This window comes from Bison bison, unplaced genomic scaffold (genome assembly GCF_000754665.1).
Source record: "Bison bison bison isolate TAMUID 2011002044 unplaced genomic scaffold, Bison_UMD1.0 scf7180017864518, whole genome shotgun sequence".
NCBI classification, from domain to species: domain Eukaryota; kingdom Metazoa; phylum Chordata; class Mammalia; order Artiodactyla; family Bovidae; genus Bison; species Bison bison.
In genome coordinates, this window is record NW_011495071.1 from 10,448,614 (window position 1) to 10,470,912 (window position 22,299).

Consider the following 22,299-nt stretch of genomic DNA (forward strand, 5'->3'; position numbering starts at 1 on the left):
AATTACAGGGGGTGTGAGAGGAAGAGAAAAATGTAACTCTGTAGGTGGGAACTAGTAGAGGAGGAGCAGATTTGAGGAAATTAAGAATTGATTTTGTTTCCTATGTGCCTCTCCTTGGTTATTCACCCCCACTGTCCAAGGATACCACAATTCTGAATTTTTTGTTTATTATTCATGTAACTTTTCTTTACAGTTACACCTATGCATGTAACCCTGAACAATGCAATGATTAATTTTCTATGTTTTTGAATTTTAAGTGGAATTATACTGTATATATTCTTGTGACCGGTTATTTTATCCATTTAACAGTGTTTTTAAAAGTCATTTGTATTGATAAGGAAGCAGTCATAACGAATGACCAATTATTAATTCCATTGCTGTGTAAACATATTATGAATGTAACGGAATTTATCCAGCTGCCTATTGGATATAAGGGGATTTTTTTCACCAGCGTTTTTGTAATTTCAAACAATACTGTTGTTGTGGACACTTGTGCTTTTCTCCTGGTACACATTACAAGTTCCTGTAAAGTTACACTGAGAATTGCTGTGTCACAGGAGGTGTGCACATTCAGCTTCACTAGATGACGATGAACGGCTTTCCAAGGCATTTGTATTCCTACTAACCGTGGAAGAGTTCCTGTTCTTCCACATTTTCTCCAACACTTGGTATTATCAGAGTTTTTAAGTTTTGCTAGTTTTTGTAAAATGATAGTTCATTGAGATTTAAATTTCTGTCTTTGAATATTATTGAACATCTTTTACATATATTTATTAGTCTTTTGAATTTTATCTTCTGTTAAATACTTGTTCATGTCTTTTGTCCGTTTTTCTATTGCATCATTTGCCTTTTTCTTACTGGTTTTAGTTCTCTATGTTAATTACATGTGTTGCAAGTATCTTTTTCCAGTTTCTAGCTTATCTTTTTCTGTGTGTAATATCTTTTGATGATCAAAAGTTTTTCATTTTACTTTTCCTTTATGGGTTCTTTTTGCGTTTTGCTTATGAAATAGTTCCCTAAATCAAGATCTTAGAGCTGTTTTCCTATTTTTAAAAAATACTTATTTTTTTCTCATTGGGATAAAGTTTGCATTCAACATTGTAGCTGGATTGAACCTTTCTGTGTTGTGAGATGAGGAATTCCCCTTTCACTCTTCCCAGATCTGTATTTTCTTGTCCTGGGGCAGTTCTTGTGTAGTTCAGCTTTTTTTCCTGCTAATCTCTATGCTGCCTGCAGCCAGGTTTACATAGACCTGTTTCTGGACTATCCATTCAAGTCCATTGATCCATTTTTCTTCCCTCCTGAGTTTTCTTTGCAAAGTACAGTTGATTCTTGTTATTCATGGTACTTATGTAAAGTTGCCATAATACCAAATTAGTAAATTTGTAACCATTGTTCCCAGGGGAAATATAGGGTTAGGGTCCTGCCAGTCTTTGCTCACATTTTCATCAAGTGATTAATACCTAACCTTGTTTATTTATTTATTTTTTTAACCTTGTTTAATATGTGTTTCTGTTTAAAGACACTGTATTCAGTATATATTGTTGATTCATTAACTTTGGATTCATAGTGATTAGCTCTGTAGTTCATGCCTGAATAAATCTTATCTAACACCTGTTTTTTTCCATAAGGTACATCAAAATCTTGTGTTTAGGCACACAGCAATGTGCTGAGGGGCCTTTTCCTATAGTAAGATCGACAGAAAAGCACAAAAATATAAAAAACCTGGCACTAAATAGATCCTGAAAAGGACGCTTGTTTACAGTATGAGAGCTGAAACGAGAAGGCAGAGTGAGGCCTTTTTTCCTCTCTCAGCTGGAAACATACTGTCAGGTGACTCATTTTTTTCTTTCTCTGAGAGTGTCTGCAAATGACCATGAAAATGCTGCAAGTATTGATTTTGGAATTACAAATTAATTTGAGTTGGTGAACTTGCAAATAAAGAATTTGCTAATAATGAGGCTCTACTGTATTATGAAATCTGGGGAGACAGTTTTTCAGCAACTTTAGCACTTTCCCTTTCCTCTTATGCTTACACATATATTTATAATATTTCATTTTAAAAGAATGATATAATGCAATGATTCTCTCATATATAAGTTGTAGTTGACAGATGCCATTAGTTCAGTGGGCTTCCCTGGTGGCTCAGACGATAAAGAATGCAATGCGGGAGACCTGGGTTCAATTCCTGGGTTGGGAAGATCCCCAGGAGGAGGGCATGGCAACCCACTCCGATATTCTTGCCTGGAGAATCCCCATGAAGAGAGGAACCTGGCAGGCTACAGTCCATGGGGTCGCAAAGAGTCAGACACGACTGAGCAACTAAGCACAGCATTATCTCAATGAAGATAGTTCATTTTTGAGAATATTTTTATTATTATTACGTTGTTATTTAGTTCATAGGTAAATGAATAGAGAATTTTAGGAAAGAATTGTGAGCTTTAAAATGTTGGAAACAAGTCCAGATTATTAAACCATATTATTATGTCTTGCATGAGGATATTTTCTCATAGGTACTATTAGTAACTTAAGGCATACATTTTATAAAGGCAAGTCCCTTTGGAGATTGTAATTTAAATGTTATCTCTATTAATCCCTCATCCATTAGTGACATTTTCCCATGTGAACATCAGTAAAGGAGTCCAAAATAAAAGATACGATTATGTACATTATAAATCATATCTGTTACAAATGCGTTTATTGAGACTTGGCTAATTTATCCCTCACTCACTATTGAAGATCCTTAAGTGAATTGTTGGCACAATTTGGTAAGTATGCTGAGAGAGTAAGAACCAGACACTTTAGATTTGACCTATATTCATCTTTGTTTTTAAGTATATTTTATTTATTCCTTGATTTTTTGAAATTTTATTGTGGTAAAATATATATAACATGTACCATTTTAACCATTTTTAAGTGTATGTATCAGTGGCAGTATGTACATTCACATTGTTGTACAACCATCCCCACCATCCCTCTCCAGAGCTTTTTCATGTCCCCACTCTCCCCAGCCCCTGGCAACCATCATTCTATTACACTTCCTATCTCTGTGAATGTGACTACTCTAGGCACTTTGTATAAGTGGGATTATATAGTAGTAGTTCTTCTGTGTGTAGTTTATTTCACTTAGGGTTATGTCTTCAAGGTTCATTCATACTGAAGCATGTGTCAGAATTGCCTTCCTTTTCAAAGCTGAATAATTCTCCATTGTGTATACATTCTACGTTTTCCTTATCCATTTATATGCCCATGGATGTTTAGGTAATTTCCATCCTTGGCTATTGTGAATAATGCTGCTATGAATATTGGTGTACAAATAGCTGTTCAAGTCCCTGCTTTCAATTCTTTTGATATATACCCAGAAATGGGATTGCTGGATCGTATGTAATTCCATGTTTAATTTTTTGAGAAACTGCCAAACTGTTTTCTGTAGCAAGTACACCATTTTACATTCTCACCAGCAATGCACATATATTCATTTTTAGTTACTGTACTGTGCCTGTTGATCTAAAGAATGGCATAAATTATTAAATCTTATGTATGAGATGTACAGTATAGTATGGATACCAAAATCATATATTCGGTATTAAATCTACTGTGGTTATAGTTTTTGTGGAAGAATTCAACTTGTGCTTGGAAGCAAGAATTTTTTATTCTGCTACTGATTCATTGCTCTATCATGTGTTGTCTTATTTTTGGAATCCCCATGGAGAGGTAGACATAATTAGTATTTCAGTGGTAGCTAAGAAGCATTTTCATAACTAATCTGTTTGTTATATCCCTGCCTTTGATATTTTTAAAAGTACATTTGATATGAAAAATCAGAAGTGATTAAGAAACTCATCTATTACCATATTTATTGAGTGTGGATTATGCACAAAGTTTCAGCCCATGATAGAAAGAAGCATTGTGATATGGTTCTTAGCCTCAAGAACTATACTAAGGATTTAAAACAAACACGTGAAAATCACAACACTATGCATTAGTTAACAATGGGAGAAAAGTGAAAAGAATCCATGCAAATACATGATTAATTACCCACTGAATATTTTAGGTAATGGATAGGCTGAGCTCCGCTCAAAAGAAGCATTATGTCGGGAGGTATCTGAAGAGTCTTCATCTCCAAGTATTCTGAGTCGGGCTTCGAAGAATGAGTAAAACTTAAGACAGGTGGAGAAGGGAATACCTTCTAGTTAAGGAGGAATGACATTATAAATGTCAGACATTCATTAATTGGCATTAATTAGCATTGACCTAGGACCAAAAAATATTAGATCAAAACTATTTAACAATAATTGTAAATAAGTCCACCAGCCCTACATTACTGTTTCCATGAATGGTAATGAGAGTAATAATCGGAGTAGCAGGAGGAGTAATAGCTGGTATTTAAGTGCTCTTCCTGTGCAAGGTGATGTGCTAAACATGTTTTACTCATTATTACCTCCATTCATTCAGCAACCCTGTGAACTAGGAGTTAGGGGCTATCTTTTACCCCTTTTATGAATGAGGAGACTTATTAATAGAAACCAAAGTAACTTGCTCACATACAGAGTGGTAGAGTCAGTCATGATTTACATCCAGGCAGTTTGGTTGCCCTTATTACCACCAGGCAATATATACTACTATAGCACAAAATATGGCAAGGGCTAGTGAATTTTTTTTAATAACCTGTAAACTTTTGCAGCTTCTCTGTGTGGCTGTTTACAAGAATGCTTTGTAAACTCTAGAAGGCTGCAGAGTGATGAGCTAGTAGTCCATTCCTACGTTAAACTTAATAGGTAGGTACACACAAGTAGAGATGATGGGGTAATCTGTTCTGTAAACAGCTGAATAGTGACCTTAAGCTTGTGTATTCACAGCTGAAAGATAGTATGCATGTATAATTTTCTTCTAATGAAAACCGGTACATTCAGCAAACTAATATTTAGTGCTTTTTGGGAGGAAGGAGAAGTTAAGAATATTTTCCCCCCTTTGGTGACTAGACCAGTCAGTACAGCTGCTTAGTTTTGTGGTTCAGTTACTTTAATGTAGTTACAAGAGGTATTTTGGGTGTGATGGTTTTCATATATTTTAATAAGTTGGATTTCTATGATTTATGCATGATGCCATATACTATTGACATGCATTTTTTTTTCTTTTTTTTTTTTTGTAGTGAAGACAGCATGGCTCAACAGATTAGGAATACAGAAAGTATGACTTAGCATCCTGGTTGGGCCACAGAAACCTGAGCAGGTCACCTCAGTTTCATGTCCTGTGTAAATAGAAATGTCAGTCTGTCTGTTTGAGAAGGTGCCTGTGGAAAATTACTGGGCTTTAAAATGATTGTTAATCTCAGTGTGGGGACACTCAGCTTTCGGGGAGCATCGATTCAAGAGTAAATGTTTCTACTCGTGAATTTTGAGTAAGTGCAACATAAAAGCCTTAAGATTTTTTTCTGGTCCATGTGGAAAGATAGGGGTTGTTGGAGATTTGTTTGTAAAGGAGTTGAAAAGTGGGGGATAAGGGTGGAATTCTTGGAATTGATTGAAATAAGGGGTGAGGTGAATGTTAAACTTTTTGTTGTTCTTGTGATTGCTGAAAGTTGATGAAAAGTGCTTTTCTGTATTCTAAAATGCCTAATTTAGTAGGGATGTAGATAATTGGTGTAAGCCAACATTTCTCACAGAAGCTATGGGAATCAAGAAAGAAGTTCTTAGAAATAGTTTCATACAAAGAGATGCTTACATCTAAGTAGCAGTATTTTCTTAATCTTTTTCCTCTCAAGTACTTTCTCATTAAAATTATAAAGTTCTTGGGCTAGTTCATTTGGATCAGAAATTTCGAGTGCTGCACAGAACAGACTACCAGCATGAGAGTCAATCCTGGTTACTAATATGCAGCTGTAGACGAGAAAACTTTGTCTTTTGTCCAATATCAAATGTGCTTTGTGTGCAGTATGGTTCTTTAGTAAAAAAATACAGACAGCTCTGAGGCCATACTCACTGATAACATAGAGTCACAGTTTTAGATATCTCTGGTGCCACTAACATCATTACATAAAGAATTTGGGTTAGATATTGTGGTGCTTTTAAGGAGAATGAACTGTGCTGTGATACGTGAAAAGGATAGCAGTGCCCTACTAATAGTCCAATTCAGAGACTGACCAGGAGTCTGAATTCACATTTCATTTGGCAGTGTTGCATTTTTTGAAAAAATCTTCTAAGAAAGAAGATTTCTACCAAGAAAAGTTGATGTGCCACATTATTAGGTGTAGCTTAGTATACAGCTGAGAAGGAGACTTTGAGAAATAGGGTGGTTCATAGTAGGGTGTGAGATCCTGGTGTGTTATGATAATGGACTTATCAGCTGCACTCAAGTTTTGCATTTGGCATGCTCAGAGTCAGTTGGTGAATTGGTAAGCCATAATTCTTGAGAAGAGCTCTGAAAGGTTATTAGAATTAGTTTATTTTCCTTGCTTTTCATCCCAAGAAGGCATCTGCTTAGTATATTACAAAATGTTCAAGGAGGTAACTGAGGTAGAGTTGCCTGTATATGTACTTTATGATAAGGGGAAGCAGAAGCGCCGTACAGAATGAGACTGTCTAGCCTAAGTATGTTGACTTGGACGGTATCTTTAATGTGTTTCTATGGGAGAGATCACTGTCATTCATGAGTTCAGCAGCAAAAGCTTGTTAATGGAATGTTCCACAGACCTCAAAATGATTATATAGGTATTTATTTTTGGATATAGAAAGTTTTTCATGAGCTGTTTAGTGAAAAGGCAGGTTACAGAGCTATATATCTGAAAGTAATTTGATCTTTGTGTGAAAAGCATGTCTCTACATAGCATGGAAAAAATGGTCTGAAAAAAATACACACCGTAAGGTGTATCCTCAGGCTTTTAGTCTACTTTATAAATCTGTCAACCAAAGCTTCCTCCTGGTGTGGCTGTGGCTGTAAATATGCTTCAGATAAGAAAAGCTATTTGATAACAGTTATTTACATGCTTAGCTAGTGAAAAGTGAAACTCCATCTACATGACATAACAATTTTTTGGCTTATTTTCAGTTGGTAATTTTTAAAAATTCAGAGTGTATATCACTAGTATTTTTAAAGCACTTTTTTTTAGAAAAAAGCTTATCAGTAGACCCTTTTCTCTTTATTTTTTAATATAATTTTTAATTGAAGTATAGTTGATTCATAACATTGTGCTAATTTCTGCTGTATATTCTTTTATAATATCCTTTTCCATTATGGTTTATCCCAGGAGATTAGAGATAGTTCCCTGTGCTATACAGTAGAACCTTGTTGTTTATCCATTCTAAATGTAATGGTTTGCATCTACTAACCCCAAACTCCTAGTCAGTCCCACCTCCACTTGGCAACCACAAGTCAGTCTCTATGTCTATGAATCTGTTTCTGTTTTGTAAATAGGTTCATTTGTGCCGTATTTTAGATTTCACATGTAAGTGATATCGTATGGTATTTGTCTTTCTCTTTCTGACCAACTTCACTTACTATGATAATCTCTAATTGCACCCATGTTGCTGCAGATGGCATTATTCTGTTCTTTGTTATGGCTGAATAGTATTCCATTGTATATATGTGTCACATCTTCTTTATCCATTCCTTTATTGTTCTTTCTTTTAAGCTTTCCTGGAGGTAAAAATATGTAAAATACAGATATGCTTTCCCAGAGTAATTATGTTTTATTAGGGTACACTCTTGCCAAGGATCAGAAAGACGTAGGAAACAAAACAACAAGCTAAAGTCCCAGCTACCTAAAATGTCCAAGAATCTGGCAGAGTTCGGAAATAATGGGGATCTTTAAAAACAGGAAGCTTTCTGGGGATGAGGTTAGGAATCCCAAAGTAAAAGCTAAACGGGCTTTGAAAAAAACTTCCAAAAATTAAGAAAGCTAGTAGTACTAAGAGATTCTTTGACACTACTCAGATTTTCCTCCTTGGCTTTGTTTTGTTAGTTTTTTTGACCTCCTCCATGCCATTACCGCCCACACCCCAAAACTCATCCTATAAATTCCTCTTTCAAAATATAACAGCTCTCTATCTCTGAACACTTCACTTTTCTTCATCACCTGTCCCATCTCTTCTGTTTTCATCTAAGCATCTCAAAGGCATGGTCTATACTTAACTGTCTTCACTTATTTATTTCCTTAACTCTCTAAACTATGGTTTTTATCCCCTTGTCTGTACTGAACATGCTTCCTCTAAGGTGAACAAACTCCTACTTACCCAGTCCTTTTAGGGTTTTAAAAATTATCATTTTTGACCTCTTGATAGTGTAAATAAAGATTGGTAACCCCATCCTTGCAATATTCACAGCAATCTGTCAAAACTTCTCTTTTATCTCTATAGGATGAAGTCAAACTGAGCAAGGTCAGGCATGAGCTGACTGCCGTCCACTTTTTGGTCTGCTCCCTATGCAAATTTTATGTTGTAGCAAAACCACTTAATGTGTCTTGTGAAGTTTATCTTCAGTTGTTTCCTGTGCCGGGAATGCTCTTCATCCCATTAGCCTAATCTTTGTCATCTTTCCAAATGGCTGAGGATTCACCTCCTACTTCTTGATTATACTTACAAAAGTTCATCACTTCTTGTCTTTAATTCACTATTTCTGGGTGCCCTGTTTGAGGTATGTATTATCTTCCTGAATTTCCCTCTAGGTTGTGATGCCGTAGGGGCAGAGTTTGTATTTTATTTTCTCCTTTCTTTTTGCTTGGCACAGATGCAGTGTCTGGGTCATGTTTGTTGAATGGAACTACATGAGACTATAAACTTTGTGAGGGCACACATTTCATAAATAAATGAACGAGTAAATAAGCCTAATTGGGACCACTTGGTAACATGCAAAAGAGAGAGTGAAAACTGGATATATTTGTTGTCTCCATTTTTATTAAACAAGTGGTGAAAAATTCTTCTTCTCAGATTGTCTTGTAAGGGAAGTAGGTACCTGAGAAGAGAAAAATGCCTGGAATGAAATGTCATCTGACCAACAGAACCGTTCCAAAGGTGAAATTGTGGAGCCTTTGGCCAAAATGTTTAACCTAAATTTTATTTTCACATATTTGGTAGCAATATATTAGCAGGTGGCTCTAAAGTGTGTTTTTCTCCTGCCCTTCTCTGATGGATAGATAAGATTGGTTAGTTATAAATTGTATCTGCATGGGTCTGTGTCAAATGGCTGAAAATAAACTTAAGCTACTTGGGAGTGCTTCCCTCTTCTTTATTATTTCTATGCTGTGAAAACTCTTCCTGAATGTTTAGCGTCATCCTGCACTAATGCATATTTTGAATTATTGCGACTTATTATTGAGAGCTGTAAGTCAGTTTGCCACTATTTATTATTCCAGTAATTTGCATCTTGTAGGAAGCCCCAGTCTTTAGTTAGTCTCCACAGCAAGAGGCAACTGGGAGGCCTGAAGCTCCAAAGCATCCTTAGGTCGTGGCTTTGTAACCTCTGCCTCCTGGATCTCTTGTGGTTCCTAAGTCAGTGGTTTGGATACCATTTGGGTAATTTGGATGAAATATTGGGTAACTTATTAACACATTTAACTTGGTTAGCAAAAGAAATGACACTGGAGACCTGAGGGTGTTCTTCCCACCACTCTGTACACATCATAGTCATTTTCCCACTTCATCTCAACCCAGCCTCTCATTTTGATTGTAGTTTATTTCTGAGGCGCAGATGTGTTTTGTTCTGCTTTCTTTTTTGTTGTTTAGTCACTCAGTCTGTGTCCAACTCTTGCAACCGCATGGACTGTGGCCCTCTAGGCCCCTCTATCTATGGGTTTTCACAGGCAAGAATATTGGAATGGGTTGCCATTTTCTTCAGGAGATCTACTTGACCCAAGGATTGGACCTGCTTCTCCTGCATTGCAGGCAGATTCTTTACCTCTGAGCCACCAGGGAAGCCCTTTCTTTTTCTTTATCAGTGCCCCTTTACAAAAATATTTCCATTTAGCCACCATTTTATTTCTTTTCTTCCTCAATTCCCAGTTCCTTTAAAACTTATTATTTCTTTTAAAATTTATATTCCACATAGTCGAGTTTGGCATTTTTTTTTCCACAGACAGTTGACAATAATGACTTAAAAAACACTTTGACAGATCAGGTCAGTCCCGGATATTATCACTTAAAAATGTTTCGTATTTTGAAAAGATAATATATGGGAAAAGAAAGGGTGATATATGCATCTGGTGAGTTCAGGTGGTTCAGACAGGTACACAGTAAAAAACCACTCTCCTCACTTTGTTCCTCATTTCCTCTCTTTGGAGTCAACCACATGAATTTTACTACTTTTGTTTTATCCTTCTGGATATTCTACCTTCTGGAGATAGTTTATACATATATAGACAGATAAACCTATTTTTTAATAAGATTTTAAATGTTTTGGGACTCTGGGATAGTTTTGGAAGTTGTGAATGAGGCTGGTATTAATAGTGTTTATATAAAATGTAGTAGTCTGCCATAAAATTTTTTGGTGAAATAAATATTGGTCTTGCATACCAGCATAAGGCCATATCTTGTGTATCTTCCTCTCTTAGTGGTCAGATATGGCCTGTTCTCTGTTTCCAATTGTGTTGAGTCTCATACTAATTGTGACCTGATGTTGAGTCAAATTGATAGCAATTGAGGTTACTTAGGTAAATGGTTGTCCTGTTCTGATATTAATCTATTTGGCAAAAGTCTCCTGAGCTCCTTATCCTTGCACTTTCACCAGGTGCTTATAAAAAGAGCATATAGCATAGTCAGAATTTGAGGCACAAAGGGGTTAAGATATTCACAGGCACACTCCATGACTCGGTAAGAGAACCAAGCAACATCACCCCCAGATTCCTGGTTCCCTGGCTTGAAGCACCAATTCAGAACACTTTTATAAGTTTTTTAGAACTCTGCAACTGTGGAAGGTAATCAGATGTAACTTGAGACCAGTTCTTTCCATAGTAATAGATTATTGTTCCACCTCCCAAAAAACCTTTTAAAAGGCTCCAATTAAAGGTCTTTTTCCATCCTATATTTCCTCATTTTTCAGTCTATTTGGTTTTCAGTTTTCCTTTCCCACCTACTGTTCTTCCTCCAAGTGCCCCAACAGGTTTCGAGTAGATTTATGTTACTGATCCATTTTGCAGTCTTAGTGTTCTAATTCAAAATCTGTGTATTAATGCGTACAGTATCTGCATTCATGGAAAGCTGTTCCAGTAGAGTATCCTGGAAAATAACCAATGAAGTTGCCTAATATTGCTTTTTAGTCTTTAGAGAAAAAATAAAAAAGCAGACTACTTAGAAAAACTTAAAGCATGGGGCCATGAGGAATAACTTTTAAGTTCCCACGATTACTTGCTTACCAGCATTTACTTTAACTTGTATATGTTTCTAACGTTACCATCCTCATATCAGTTTTAGTATTATAATAGTCAGTTACTTAACCACCAAAAGCCAGTTTATTCGGGAATAGCCAGAGGATTTACAATGTGAGATGTGCAAACTATGGCAGACCATAGGCAGATCCAAGGAAGGGGAACTTGCTTTTATAGGGAAGATGAGGGGAGCTGAAGAGGGTGGCGTTACATAACCAAAGAGTCCATTGAGGAAGCTGGGAGTCCGAAGTATGGCGGTTGGTTGGGCTGTTTTCAGTCTCTGGCTGGGTTGTCACTGGGTGGAGCATTTTTTTCTTCCTGCTGACTAGTAAAGTAGGCAACATCTTCCTGTCATAGATGAAGGCTTGCGTCTCTTCCTGTTTGAAGTAATTAATGTCACAAGGCAGGAATGAAAGCTCAGCCTATAGCCCTGTCCAGACTCCAGTTTTAGCCAAGGTCTCTTTAATTCCACACTCAGCTTGTCTATATTTAAATTGTGATTAAGATTATTGTCCTTGAATGAAGAGGTTTAGGATTAAGTGAATGTGAAGCTTCCAGTTAAAAGATGCTGTTTAATCTTGGTGACTTGTTATTTTGACACTGACAGTTGAGCACCCTCCCACACAGTTTTCATTCTTTTGAACTGCCAGTTGTATGTATGGAAGATAGCAGTGCAACCTCTTTGACTTTTTGTTAAACGTTTCTGAAAGTTCTCTTGGCGTTCTGCTTGAGGCGGCCTTTGATCAGAACCGTGGGGCCTGTCACTAGTGGCATAGCACCTGCTCTGTGCTGTCTGTTGTCAGTGATGAGTTTACGTTGAGAAAGAACCTTTCTACCTGGAGGTTTCTGGAGTCATTGATGAAAATGCAGAGTTCGGTTTTGGCACAGTGCTGGGACAGAGGACAGCAGCATGTACTTACACTCCGTGTGCACAGAAAGAACAAGCTCTGTTGTACTAAAACAGACCCTGTTCTTAAGCTCCCAAATGACAACCGTGACAGAGGGCAGCCCTATATTTTCAAGTTGACTTGTAGTATACTTGTTATGAAATGCATTTCCACTGTCTAAACTTTGATAGATCACACAGATAAAACTTTTGGACGTGTGGTCAATGAGTGTCTCCTCTGTGCTCTAGGTGTTTGTGAGTTGATGTCATAAAGTACAGAAGACGTGGTCCTGGTAGCGATCTAGAAAGTGGGCCAGGTTTAAAGACCACTTTTATATTCATGTCATTTTTACATTCCTACTGCAAATACAAGAGGAAATTTGTAGCTCATCCATAGTGGGAAAATTTGAAGTGGAAAGAGGTTAGATAACTAGTTTATGTTTTACCCAGCTAGCAATTGCCAGAGTCGAAGTTTTCTATGTTTATGTGCCTTTTACCACATTACAAATTCCTTTTATAATTAGTAACAGTTCTGAATTTTAGAGATTTACAAGAGCCCTATAATCTAAATAACACATTTGTACATTTCAGAGCTCTATGGTAACCCTGAACTCCAAGAAGTATAGACATTAATATTGTCTTTTGCAGAAAGGACATTTAAGCCCCAGAGAAACACAATGTCTTGCTCAATGGCACAAAAGTATTAAGTGGTAGAACTGGGTGGGACTTATATCTACTCCTGATCCTGAATCCTCTGCTCTTTCTACTTGGCATACCGAAAGCTAGTTATTTTATTAATAGTACTCAGCGACACTTATTGAACCATGACTGTGTGTAGAGTACTGTGCCAGATGCTGTGAATCAATGCTGAAGAAGCAGAATTGCATAGCATTGCTCACCTTTATAATGCCATGGTGGAGCCAGGACAGTCACATGAGGAAAATACCTAACATGAGTATAATTAGACTGAAAGCAAAAGCAAACCCAGGGCAGCATAGTGAAGTAAATGTATCACTGCCAATGGTAAACAGTTTGCAGTGTTACCTGACCAGTACCAAACAGCCTTCTAGAAGGCTCATTCCTGCTAGTTTTTCCTAGGACCAGGTACCAGTAGTCGTTTTCATACTCTCCAGCTCTACTTGCTGCATCTCCATAATCTAAACTGTGTCAGGTCTCTCCTACTTTAAGAGGAAAAATCTTGGGCACTTGCTCCCCTGATCCCTACTCTGTCCTATTCCTGCCTTCCTTATCAGCTCATTTTCTTCCTCACCTTCTCATCAGAACTTCTCAAAGTGTTAGCTATACACTCCACTCTCTTTCCCTTTTTGTTTTCCTTCATGATGTTGCTTCCTCTACCTGGATCTTAAATATCAGTGTCCTGGAGAGTTCTGTCACCTGACTGTCCTTATTCATGATATTTCCTGATGAGGTCCAAAGCCTCACCTCAAGCTTACCTTTCTCACCCAACTTCAGTCTGTTTCCCTGAATCAGATGCCTCAGATTGAACATGTGTAAAATAGAATTCATCATTTTCCTGCTTGAAACTAGATCTTTCTGCATTCTCTTTTTACTTAGGGTTATCACCAGTGACCTAGTCACCTGGACTAGAAACCTGGGAGCCAGCCTTGACTCCGTCTTCCCCTTGGCCCCTAAAACTCCTGAAAAGCTTGCTTTCTAAGTAGATGTTGAATCTGCTTGTACTACCACTGCGTCACTGGGCTCTCGTTGTGTCACCCCTGTACTTTGCAGCATCTAACTCTTCTCCCACACAGGGTCTCCTCTGTCTGAGATTCCTCTTTAGGTGATCCTGATGCTCTCTTGTTAGATTTCTTCTGGTTACTCTTCTATACCATTGTGCATTCTCTCTGCTCTGTTTAAGTATTCAAAGAAGAGTATTCTTCTTTGAGTACTCTTTATCCTTCTTCCTTTTTTTTCTGATTATTTTAGTAAAAAGTTTAGTTTCTAATAGGCAGAACTACAGAGGACAATTGGTGGCCAATATTTTGATTTATGTTTAATACAGATCAAAAGCCAGTTCCTCAAGATAATGGTAAGCAGGCCCACGCTGTTTGATGTTACCTTTTTTAACCTATGCATGAGTACTGGGAGTATGCTGGGATTACAGTATGTTTGTACCCTTAGCTGAGGTTAGACTTGACCTTGACAATACTAATACTAATACATTAGTGCTAATGATACTCTGACTTAGTTAGGATTAGGCTCATTTTTAAGTGACTGAAAAATTGAGGACAGTGGCTCAAATGAAACAAGGTTATTCCTCTTTTACTGAAATTCCAGAGATATGCACTGAGCAGCATTATGGCACCTCAGTTCCATGACATCCTCAGGGACTTAAGTCCCTTTCAGCTGTTTGTTTCACCTTCCTTAGGATGTGTCTCTTGGTCACAACAGCAAGGATCTGTTTCTAGGCAATAGAACTGAGGAGACGGGGAAGGAGGACAAAGGGCACACTGGCTATCTTTTAAGGATTATTCCCAGAAGCCTCCATAGAATTCTTTATTTTTATCCCATCAACTAGAACCTATATACTCATTCCTCAGTAGAAGTAGCTGTGGAAGAAGAAAGGACTTTAAGTAACAAACGTCAATTCAGGGTCAAAGTATTCGTCCCATTCTTCAGTCTGATGTTTAATCTGCGCCTTCCTATTGGCCCCCTTTCCTCCTATCGCGTGAACCCGTGCACCAGCCAGAGTCTTCCTGTTACACTTGGCTGATGGCCTTCTCTTCTAAATCTTGTAGCTCTTTTCATCTGTATTGCAGTTACCATATGCTGAACTATATTGCTGCCATTTGTCTGCCTATGTAGCTTCCCTAAATCATGAGATCTCACCACAGTATAAGTTCCTGGGGTCAGTGACCATCTCTTCTGTGTTGGCAATGCCTTGCTTAGTACCTTGTAAATAATTGATTATCAGTAAATATTTCCTGTGTGAATAAATAGACAAATTTTGATGATTTCTGGTTTCTTATAGAATTTTAGGAAAGGAAGATGGATCAACCTAGCGGGAGGAGTTTTATGCAAGTATTATGTGAAAAATACAGTCCTGAAAACTTTCCTTATCGCCGTGGTCCTGGGATGGGAGTCCATGTCCCAGCCACACCTCAGGGCTCTCCTATGAAAGGTAAGAAAGATGGGACATAAAACATTTATTTACTGGAACTTACTTAGGACATTAAACCAGACTATTGTCTTATTTGCAAATGATTCCCTTTATTTTGAATTATGAATTGAATAGCCTTTCTCCCTTTCTATGATTTTAGTTTCTTGGAAAACCTGAAAGGATTTATCTTCCTCCAGATTGGCCAAAAGGCATTTTAGTTGCACTCACAGGGCAAGAGCAATATTTGAATGAGAGTATTTCAAAGAACTTGGAAGGTAGAAGATAGTACAAGCCTGGCCTGTGCCCTCAATGACCTCATAGCCTATTGGATTACAAGATACTCACATTTATAAAAATGTATAATAACACAAGGTAGTTTATATTGAATCAAATGAATGGCACACTGATTGGGAAAGAAATTTAGGGAGTGAGTTAATACGAACAGGAAAGAGTTCAAAATTGTGAGATTTGAACTAATCCTTCAAGAAAGTAAAATTTGGTTAGAGAGGGGATAAAGACATTCTAGGAGGGGGCTTATGTGAGCAGTCATCTACAACTGGAAACATATAATGTGTGTTTTCGTTTTGCATTTTAACTTAATGTTGTAATTCATTGTTCTTGGAAATAGTTCTTTGTCATTATGGGAGGTTAATATTAAACAGTGTTTTAAAGTTCCTATGTCCGAAGGTTACTAAATGTTTGTTATTTCTCAATACCACTATCTTACCACTCCATATAAACTGGAACAGCAGAAAGAAGTGGATTTCTTACTTGATCATTTTTTTAGGATCTACTTCCAGCCTGAGAAAATTGATTTTGTGAAAAGCACTAAGTTGAAAAATCATATTATTTGAGGCCTCCATTTATAAAATATACTTTTGTTAGTCTTTGTTTTATATCAAATAGGAAAAAAGTGGCTGAATTATCATATTGGTCCTTTTTATTAGAGATAGGAAGAGTGATTTTATTGGCTTATTTTTGAACAAGCAGTAGTTTGACTGAATTCATTGAATGGTTTAAGACTCTGAAATATATTCCCTCATAATTATATATTTTTGAAAGTCTCATTTTTCTAAGGGACAAATTCTATGTGGATATGAAAGGGGGTTGACTGATGGACAAGTATGGGAGAAAGATGTAGATTTTTAAATGGATTCATGTAAGTGAGGAAGATTCCTTGAGTTGATATGAACTTGAAGAACAGAATTGATTTAGCCGATACACTACCTAATGGTCTGAGATAATTTTCAAAGGCAACAAGAGGTGAAAATACAAATCAGACTGTCTGAGAAAAGAGCTAACCAGAATGATACTTTTGAACTAAATTTTAAAGAGAAAGAATTGAGGCCATGAGAAGACAGTGGCAGCCCTGCCGTGAATCACAGGGATCTAACGTCAGATGATAAGGTGACAGTGTGGGTGATGGTTCTGTTGTTGGTAGTTGAGCTAAACAGTCCTGCCAGGAGGTAAAGCCTCCAGGACTCCTCAGTCTAGTACTTCTAATCTCCTCCTGGGTCATATTTGGCTATCTCCCCCTTGAAATTCAATACCCTTGGATTCCATCACATCCTGTATTCTCAGGGCCTTGTGTAATTTCACATAATTTGATTTTGATTCCTGACGGTTCAGTGTATGTAGACAAGAATTAGGCTGACGTAGAACATGTTCCATTTCCCTTGTGATTCAGATCGCCTCAACCTCCCAAGTGTATTGGTGTTGAACAGCTGTGGAATAACCTGTGCAGGAGATGAAAAAGAAATTGCTGCCTTCTGTGCTCACGTGTCAGAACTAGATCTTTCTGACAATAAACTTGAAGACTGGCATGAGGTAAAGCTTTTATATTGCTGAGTTTTGGTGAAGGGCAGCAATGACTCACTATATTATTCTGTGTTGCTATGTATGCTGCTGAATTCTGCTTCTCACTTGGGATTCTTCTCTGTATGTCTCAAGAGAAATAACTGATTGCTTCAACTGTTTCTATAGTGATTTTCCAGTTAATTTTGTTATTGCTTGTTTTTCATTAATGTGAAAAACACTGAGAAACTTTATTCTAGGCATCAAGAGGTTAATAAGACCACAGAGGTTTAGGCTGCTAACAGTGCATTAAATTACCTATTGTTTCAATAGTTTACATATCCTGTGTTCATTCTTTGCTACTACTTCACTATTTATTACCATAAATTGACATTAAAAATTGCTGGAGCTCAAAACTAAGGTTATAAAAATATTTTTTCTTGATACTGAAATTTATTCTAAATATTTTAGAACTTTTCCTTGTTTTATTGAGTCCTATTGGTGATTTGACGTAACTGATGCCTTTGACCTCAGAGTAACTCTGAGTTGCACAAATAATAGTATTATGACATTCTCTCTTGTTATTATATATAACATTACTACCTGATTATAACATGACCTGATATAAGGTATCTTTAAGAGAAAAATAGTTCTTCCTGCTTGATTTTTTACCTTAATTTAGGTTCTTATTTCTTGTTTGGACTACTGGAAAAGTATCTTAATGGATTTTCTGCCTCAGGTTTTACTCTGCTTCCTCTAAGCTACCTTCTGCAGTGGTACCAGACTCCTTTAAATAATGAAACGTGGTTATGAAGCTTCAAGTCCCTTCACTGATTTTCACTGCCTACAAACAATGGTTTGAACTCTCTAAGTGTGACCCTCCATCATGTGACCCCTTGCTATTTCCAGAGTCTTTTCTCCATCTTTAGCCATGTGCTTTTCTGCAGTTCATGACAGTTTTCCTGACAAGGAAAACTTCCCTGCTTTTATTCATTCTGAATCTACTGTTCTCTTTCTCCTCTGTCTACCCAGCTGCTTTCTGTGTATCTTTCAAGATTTGGCCCAAGTTGTTCCTCTCTGAAACTTGCCCTGACTCTCACTCAGGCAGAATTAGATCATCCAAACACCTATATCACACTGCTGTGACAGAATTCATCACAGTGTAGTGCAGTCACTGGCTTACTTGGCAGTTTTCTGCTGGACCATGAGCTTTTTCAGGGCTTTCTTTTTTATCATCAGCAGTAGCAGTCTAGGCTGGAAAAGAAAATAGCAACACACTCCAGTATTCTTGCCTGGTAAATCCCACGGACAAGACGAGCCTGGCAGGCTACAGTTCATGGGGTCACAAAGTATAGCACGTGACTTAGTGACTAAACAGCAAACAGCAGCATTCTAGGCATTCATATGTTTGCTGAGTTCATTAAAGAATAAATGATTGTATCTTGAGGTTTGATCAGGCCCAGTTGCTCTAACTTTTCCTGTAATCTTAAGAAATTCACTTATTCCTTTATCATCTGTAAGACAAGGCTACTGATAAAATTATCAAGACACCTGGTAGATATTAAATGTGACACAAATTCTAAGACCGCTTTCTTGTTAAAGAAAAATCTATCTATAACTTACTTTTCTTTAGCTTTTCTTATATTCATCCATTTCATAGTCTTATTTAATCTGTTATCTGTGCTCCCCATTATATTTCCTACTTTCATTAAGATGTTTGCCAAAATTCGTTGAGATGTACGCCACTTGATTTCTAAATCATGTGTTAATATATACAGATTTACCTGGCTGTTTCCAAGAAACAGTCTCTACTTATCCATGTATTTATTGATTGGTTCACTTATACAAACAGTCACTGTTCAACAAGTTACAGTGTGTGCCTTCTGGGTCCTTTGAGATGCTTAATTGACATGCATGCTCTGTCCACATTGTACAGATGCAAAAAGAACTACCTTGTTAATCCTCCTTCTCCAGGATTCCCACAGCAGTCCTCCTGCTGAATCTCTGGTGAGACTTTTGACCTGCGTGGATGACAAGTCAGACCAACTCTTACCCTGAATCATTTTAGCTCCTATGTTCACAAGCTGATTCCCCTAAATTTATTCCTTTGGCAGTAAAAATTTCACAGAGGTGTTGTACTTTGTGCTTTGACCACATACATAAGCTTTTGCTAACTAGTGGGAACAGTTTACTAGAGATATAACTGCTACCTCAGAAAGATGATTTGTGTCAACACGGATCAGAACACAAAATTTATACTAGGTAATTCAGCCTTTTCTCTGCTTAGACAAAGATCTACACTGAACATTTTTCCAACCCACATTGACTGATAGAGCCAGAGGGTCACATGTTTGGGCTTTCCAGGCGGTGCTGGTGATAAAGAATCCACCTGCCAATGCAGGAGATGCAGGAGACGTGGGTTCGATCCCTGAGTTGGGAAGATCCCTGGAGTAGGAAAGCGCACCCCACTCCAGTATTCTTGCCTGGAAAATTCCACGGAGAGAGGAGCCTGGTGGGCTACAGTCCATGGAGCCTCAAAGAGTTGACAGGACTGAGCTCACAGCTGAGACGACACACAGCCACACGTTTATTTGCACTGTATTGGTGCTCAGTTTGTATATTCCTGTAAGTGCTCTATAGTCTGATTTCAGGCAGTTTTCAAATGAATGTTTGCTGCTACCCTTCAGGTTTCCATTTTCCAATTTATTTTTGTTTTCATCTTTCCTTTATATTTTGTCCTTCCCCTTAACTGTAGCTCATCCCAGTCTTCTAGAATATATATCAGAACACAGAGATAGGGGAGAAATACTGACAGTGGAAGAATATTGACCTTTTTTAGAATTGATTAAACTCTCTGCCAAGCTACAGAAGGCCTCATAGGTCACAGTTTTAAGATATTACATTCCAACCCATTGCAACACATGTATTTGATTACCAGAAAGATCATCCCTGGCCATTAACTAAGTTTATTTCAGCCAGTATTTGATATAGCAGTATGGAACAGAATAATCTAGTTTGTCCTTTCAGTGTTTTTGAATGGCCTTAATGTTATAAGTAGCTTCTTTTATACTTTAAACAACTGGCTGCTATCTATTCAGAGGCTAATATAAATAGGAGTGAGAAGTGTAATACTTGGGGGAGAGGCAAAGATTTGTCTCCAGCCCTTCTAAAACTGGGCATCTGTATGTATAAAAAAAAGAGATGCATTTTTTAGCTTTTGATTTGAATATTTGGCTAAGTAGATTTTTGTCTGACCTTTCCCAAAGTATCTCTTTTATCCTCCTCTCCTTATCAAAACCATTTTATAAAGGAAATTGAACTAAGCAGTTTAGAGGAGGGAGGAAGCCCCCACTCGGGTGAAGTAGAGAATAGCTTAGGTATAAATTACAGATTGTTATCTCACAATCCTTTCCCATTTTTCTTAAAACCTTAGTTTCTTCCTTTTCAAAAGTAGAGGGTCCCCTGTTAAGTCATAGAGCTGTGGAGACCGAAGAGGTGGTCTGAGTTCATCTCCATGTTCTGCATATGAGTATCCTGAACTCATTTCAGATCGATGGGTCTTGTTTTCTAGTTTTAGAATTTAAAAAAGAGAAGCCTGAGATACTCATTGAATATTAGCCTTTACTATTAAGACATTTTTCTGCCATGAATAAACCTACCTGTGTAATGACTATAATATTTTCCAGAATATTGTTAATCTAAGGTGACCCAAAATCCTTTTAAATTTTAATCTTTTAAAGAAGATATTTATTTCTAACATGTACTATTTTCCAAATAATATTTGGATTATTCAGTTGTAGTCCAATGTTACATTTTTTAGGATATTCTAGGGCTGAGTAATTATTTTTTAATTAATTATTTGGAGGATATTACTTTACAGTACTGTAATGGCCTTTGCCATATAACAACATGAATTGGCCATAGGCATACACGTGTCCCCTCCCTTCTGAGCCCTCCTCCCACGTCCACCCCATCCCTCCTGGTTTTCACAGAGCAAAGGAGACACAGACATAAAGAACAGACTTTTGGACACGGTGGGAGAAGGAAAGAGTGGGATGATTTGAGAGAATAGCACTGAAAAGTATACATTACCATATGTAAAATAGATAGCCAGTGGGTGATGTATGATGAGTCATTACTTTAAATCTTTATTCTCATTAGATAGTAGTGCAGATGCAAACCATGAAGAGGATCACGTCAGGTATCTGCTAGCCTTGGAAATTCTTTCAGAAATTGCTTCAAAAACTCTTGAGAGTATCCATTTTGGGGAAGTTTTCTTTATTATAAAAATAAAATATGAAGGGTGGTGGTTAGCAAAGGGTGTATGCTTTGTTTATTTAACTGGGGTTGTACTAAAATTGGGAGAAGGCAATGGCACCCCACTCCAGTACTGTTGCCCGGAAAATCCCATGGATGGAGGAGCCTGGTAGGCTTCAGTCCATGGGGTCACTAAGAGTCAGACATGACTGAGCGACTTCACTTTCACTTTCCACTTTCATGTATTGGCGAAGGAAATGGCAACCCACTCCAGTGTTCTTGCCTGGAGAATCCCATGGACGGAGAAGCCTGGTAGGCTGCAGTCCATGGAGTCGCAGAGGCGGACACGACTGAAGCGACTTAGCAGCAGTAGCAGCAGCAGTACTAAAATTAGAACTTATCCTTCATGCTATAGTTGGAGCCAGTTCCTTTTCATCTTTTTTTTTTTTTTGTGGTCCTTAAAGCATAGCTAGTCATCATCTTCTGTGTGAAAAGCCTTTGTATCATTGGTATCCAGGTGGTAGAATGCAGCAAAGGATCGGTCCATGTGTGGACTATTCAGCTGTGTTGTGGCCACTCACTAAACTCCAAATCTTAGGCATATATCACCCAAATGCTTGGTACCGTTTGATCACAAAAGAGATCATACAGGAGAATATATGCCAACTGGTATGAATCTCTTGCATTTTAAACCGAAGCCTAGTGTGCTGTGCTTAGTCACTCAGTCGTGTCCGACTCTTTGCAACCCCATGGACTGTAGCCTGCCAGGCTCCTCTGTCCATGGGGATTCTCCAGGCAAGAATACTGGAGTGGGTAGCCAGCCCTTCTCCAGGGGAACTTCCCAACCCAGGAATCGAACCCAGGATCTCCTGCACTGCAGTGGAT

At 37.6% G+C, this 22,299-nt stretch overlaps 1 protein-coding gene across 6 annotated transcripts in view; it reads left to right on the forward strand.

Annotated features, from left to right (window-relative positions):
• Positions 1-22,299, forward strand: part of TBCEL (tubulin folding cofactor E-like) — a 66,130-nt gene that overhangs the window by 5,653 nt on the left and 38,178 nt on the right. For 2 of the 6 annotated variants that reach the window (XM_010830491.1, XM_010830493.1), the window contains exons 2-3: positions 15,235-15,384; positions 17,051-17,190. In XM_010830491.1, the coding sequence (XP_010828793.1) occupies positions 15,252-15,384; positions 17,051-17,190 (273 nt within the window). In that variant the 5' untranslated portion in view covers positions 15,235-15,251. Of the gene's footprint in view, positions 1-3,423; positions 5,402-15,234; positions 15,385-17,050; positions 17,191-22,299 lie in introns of those variants that run through there. The other 4 variants (XM_010830492.1, XM_010830490.1, XM_010830489.1 and 1 more) reach the window with 4 other exon arrangements.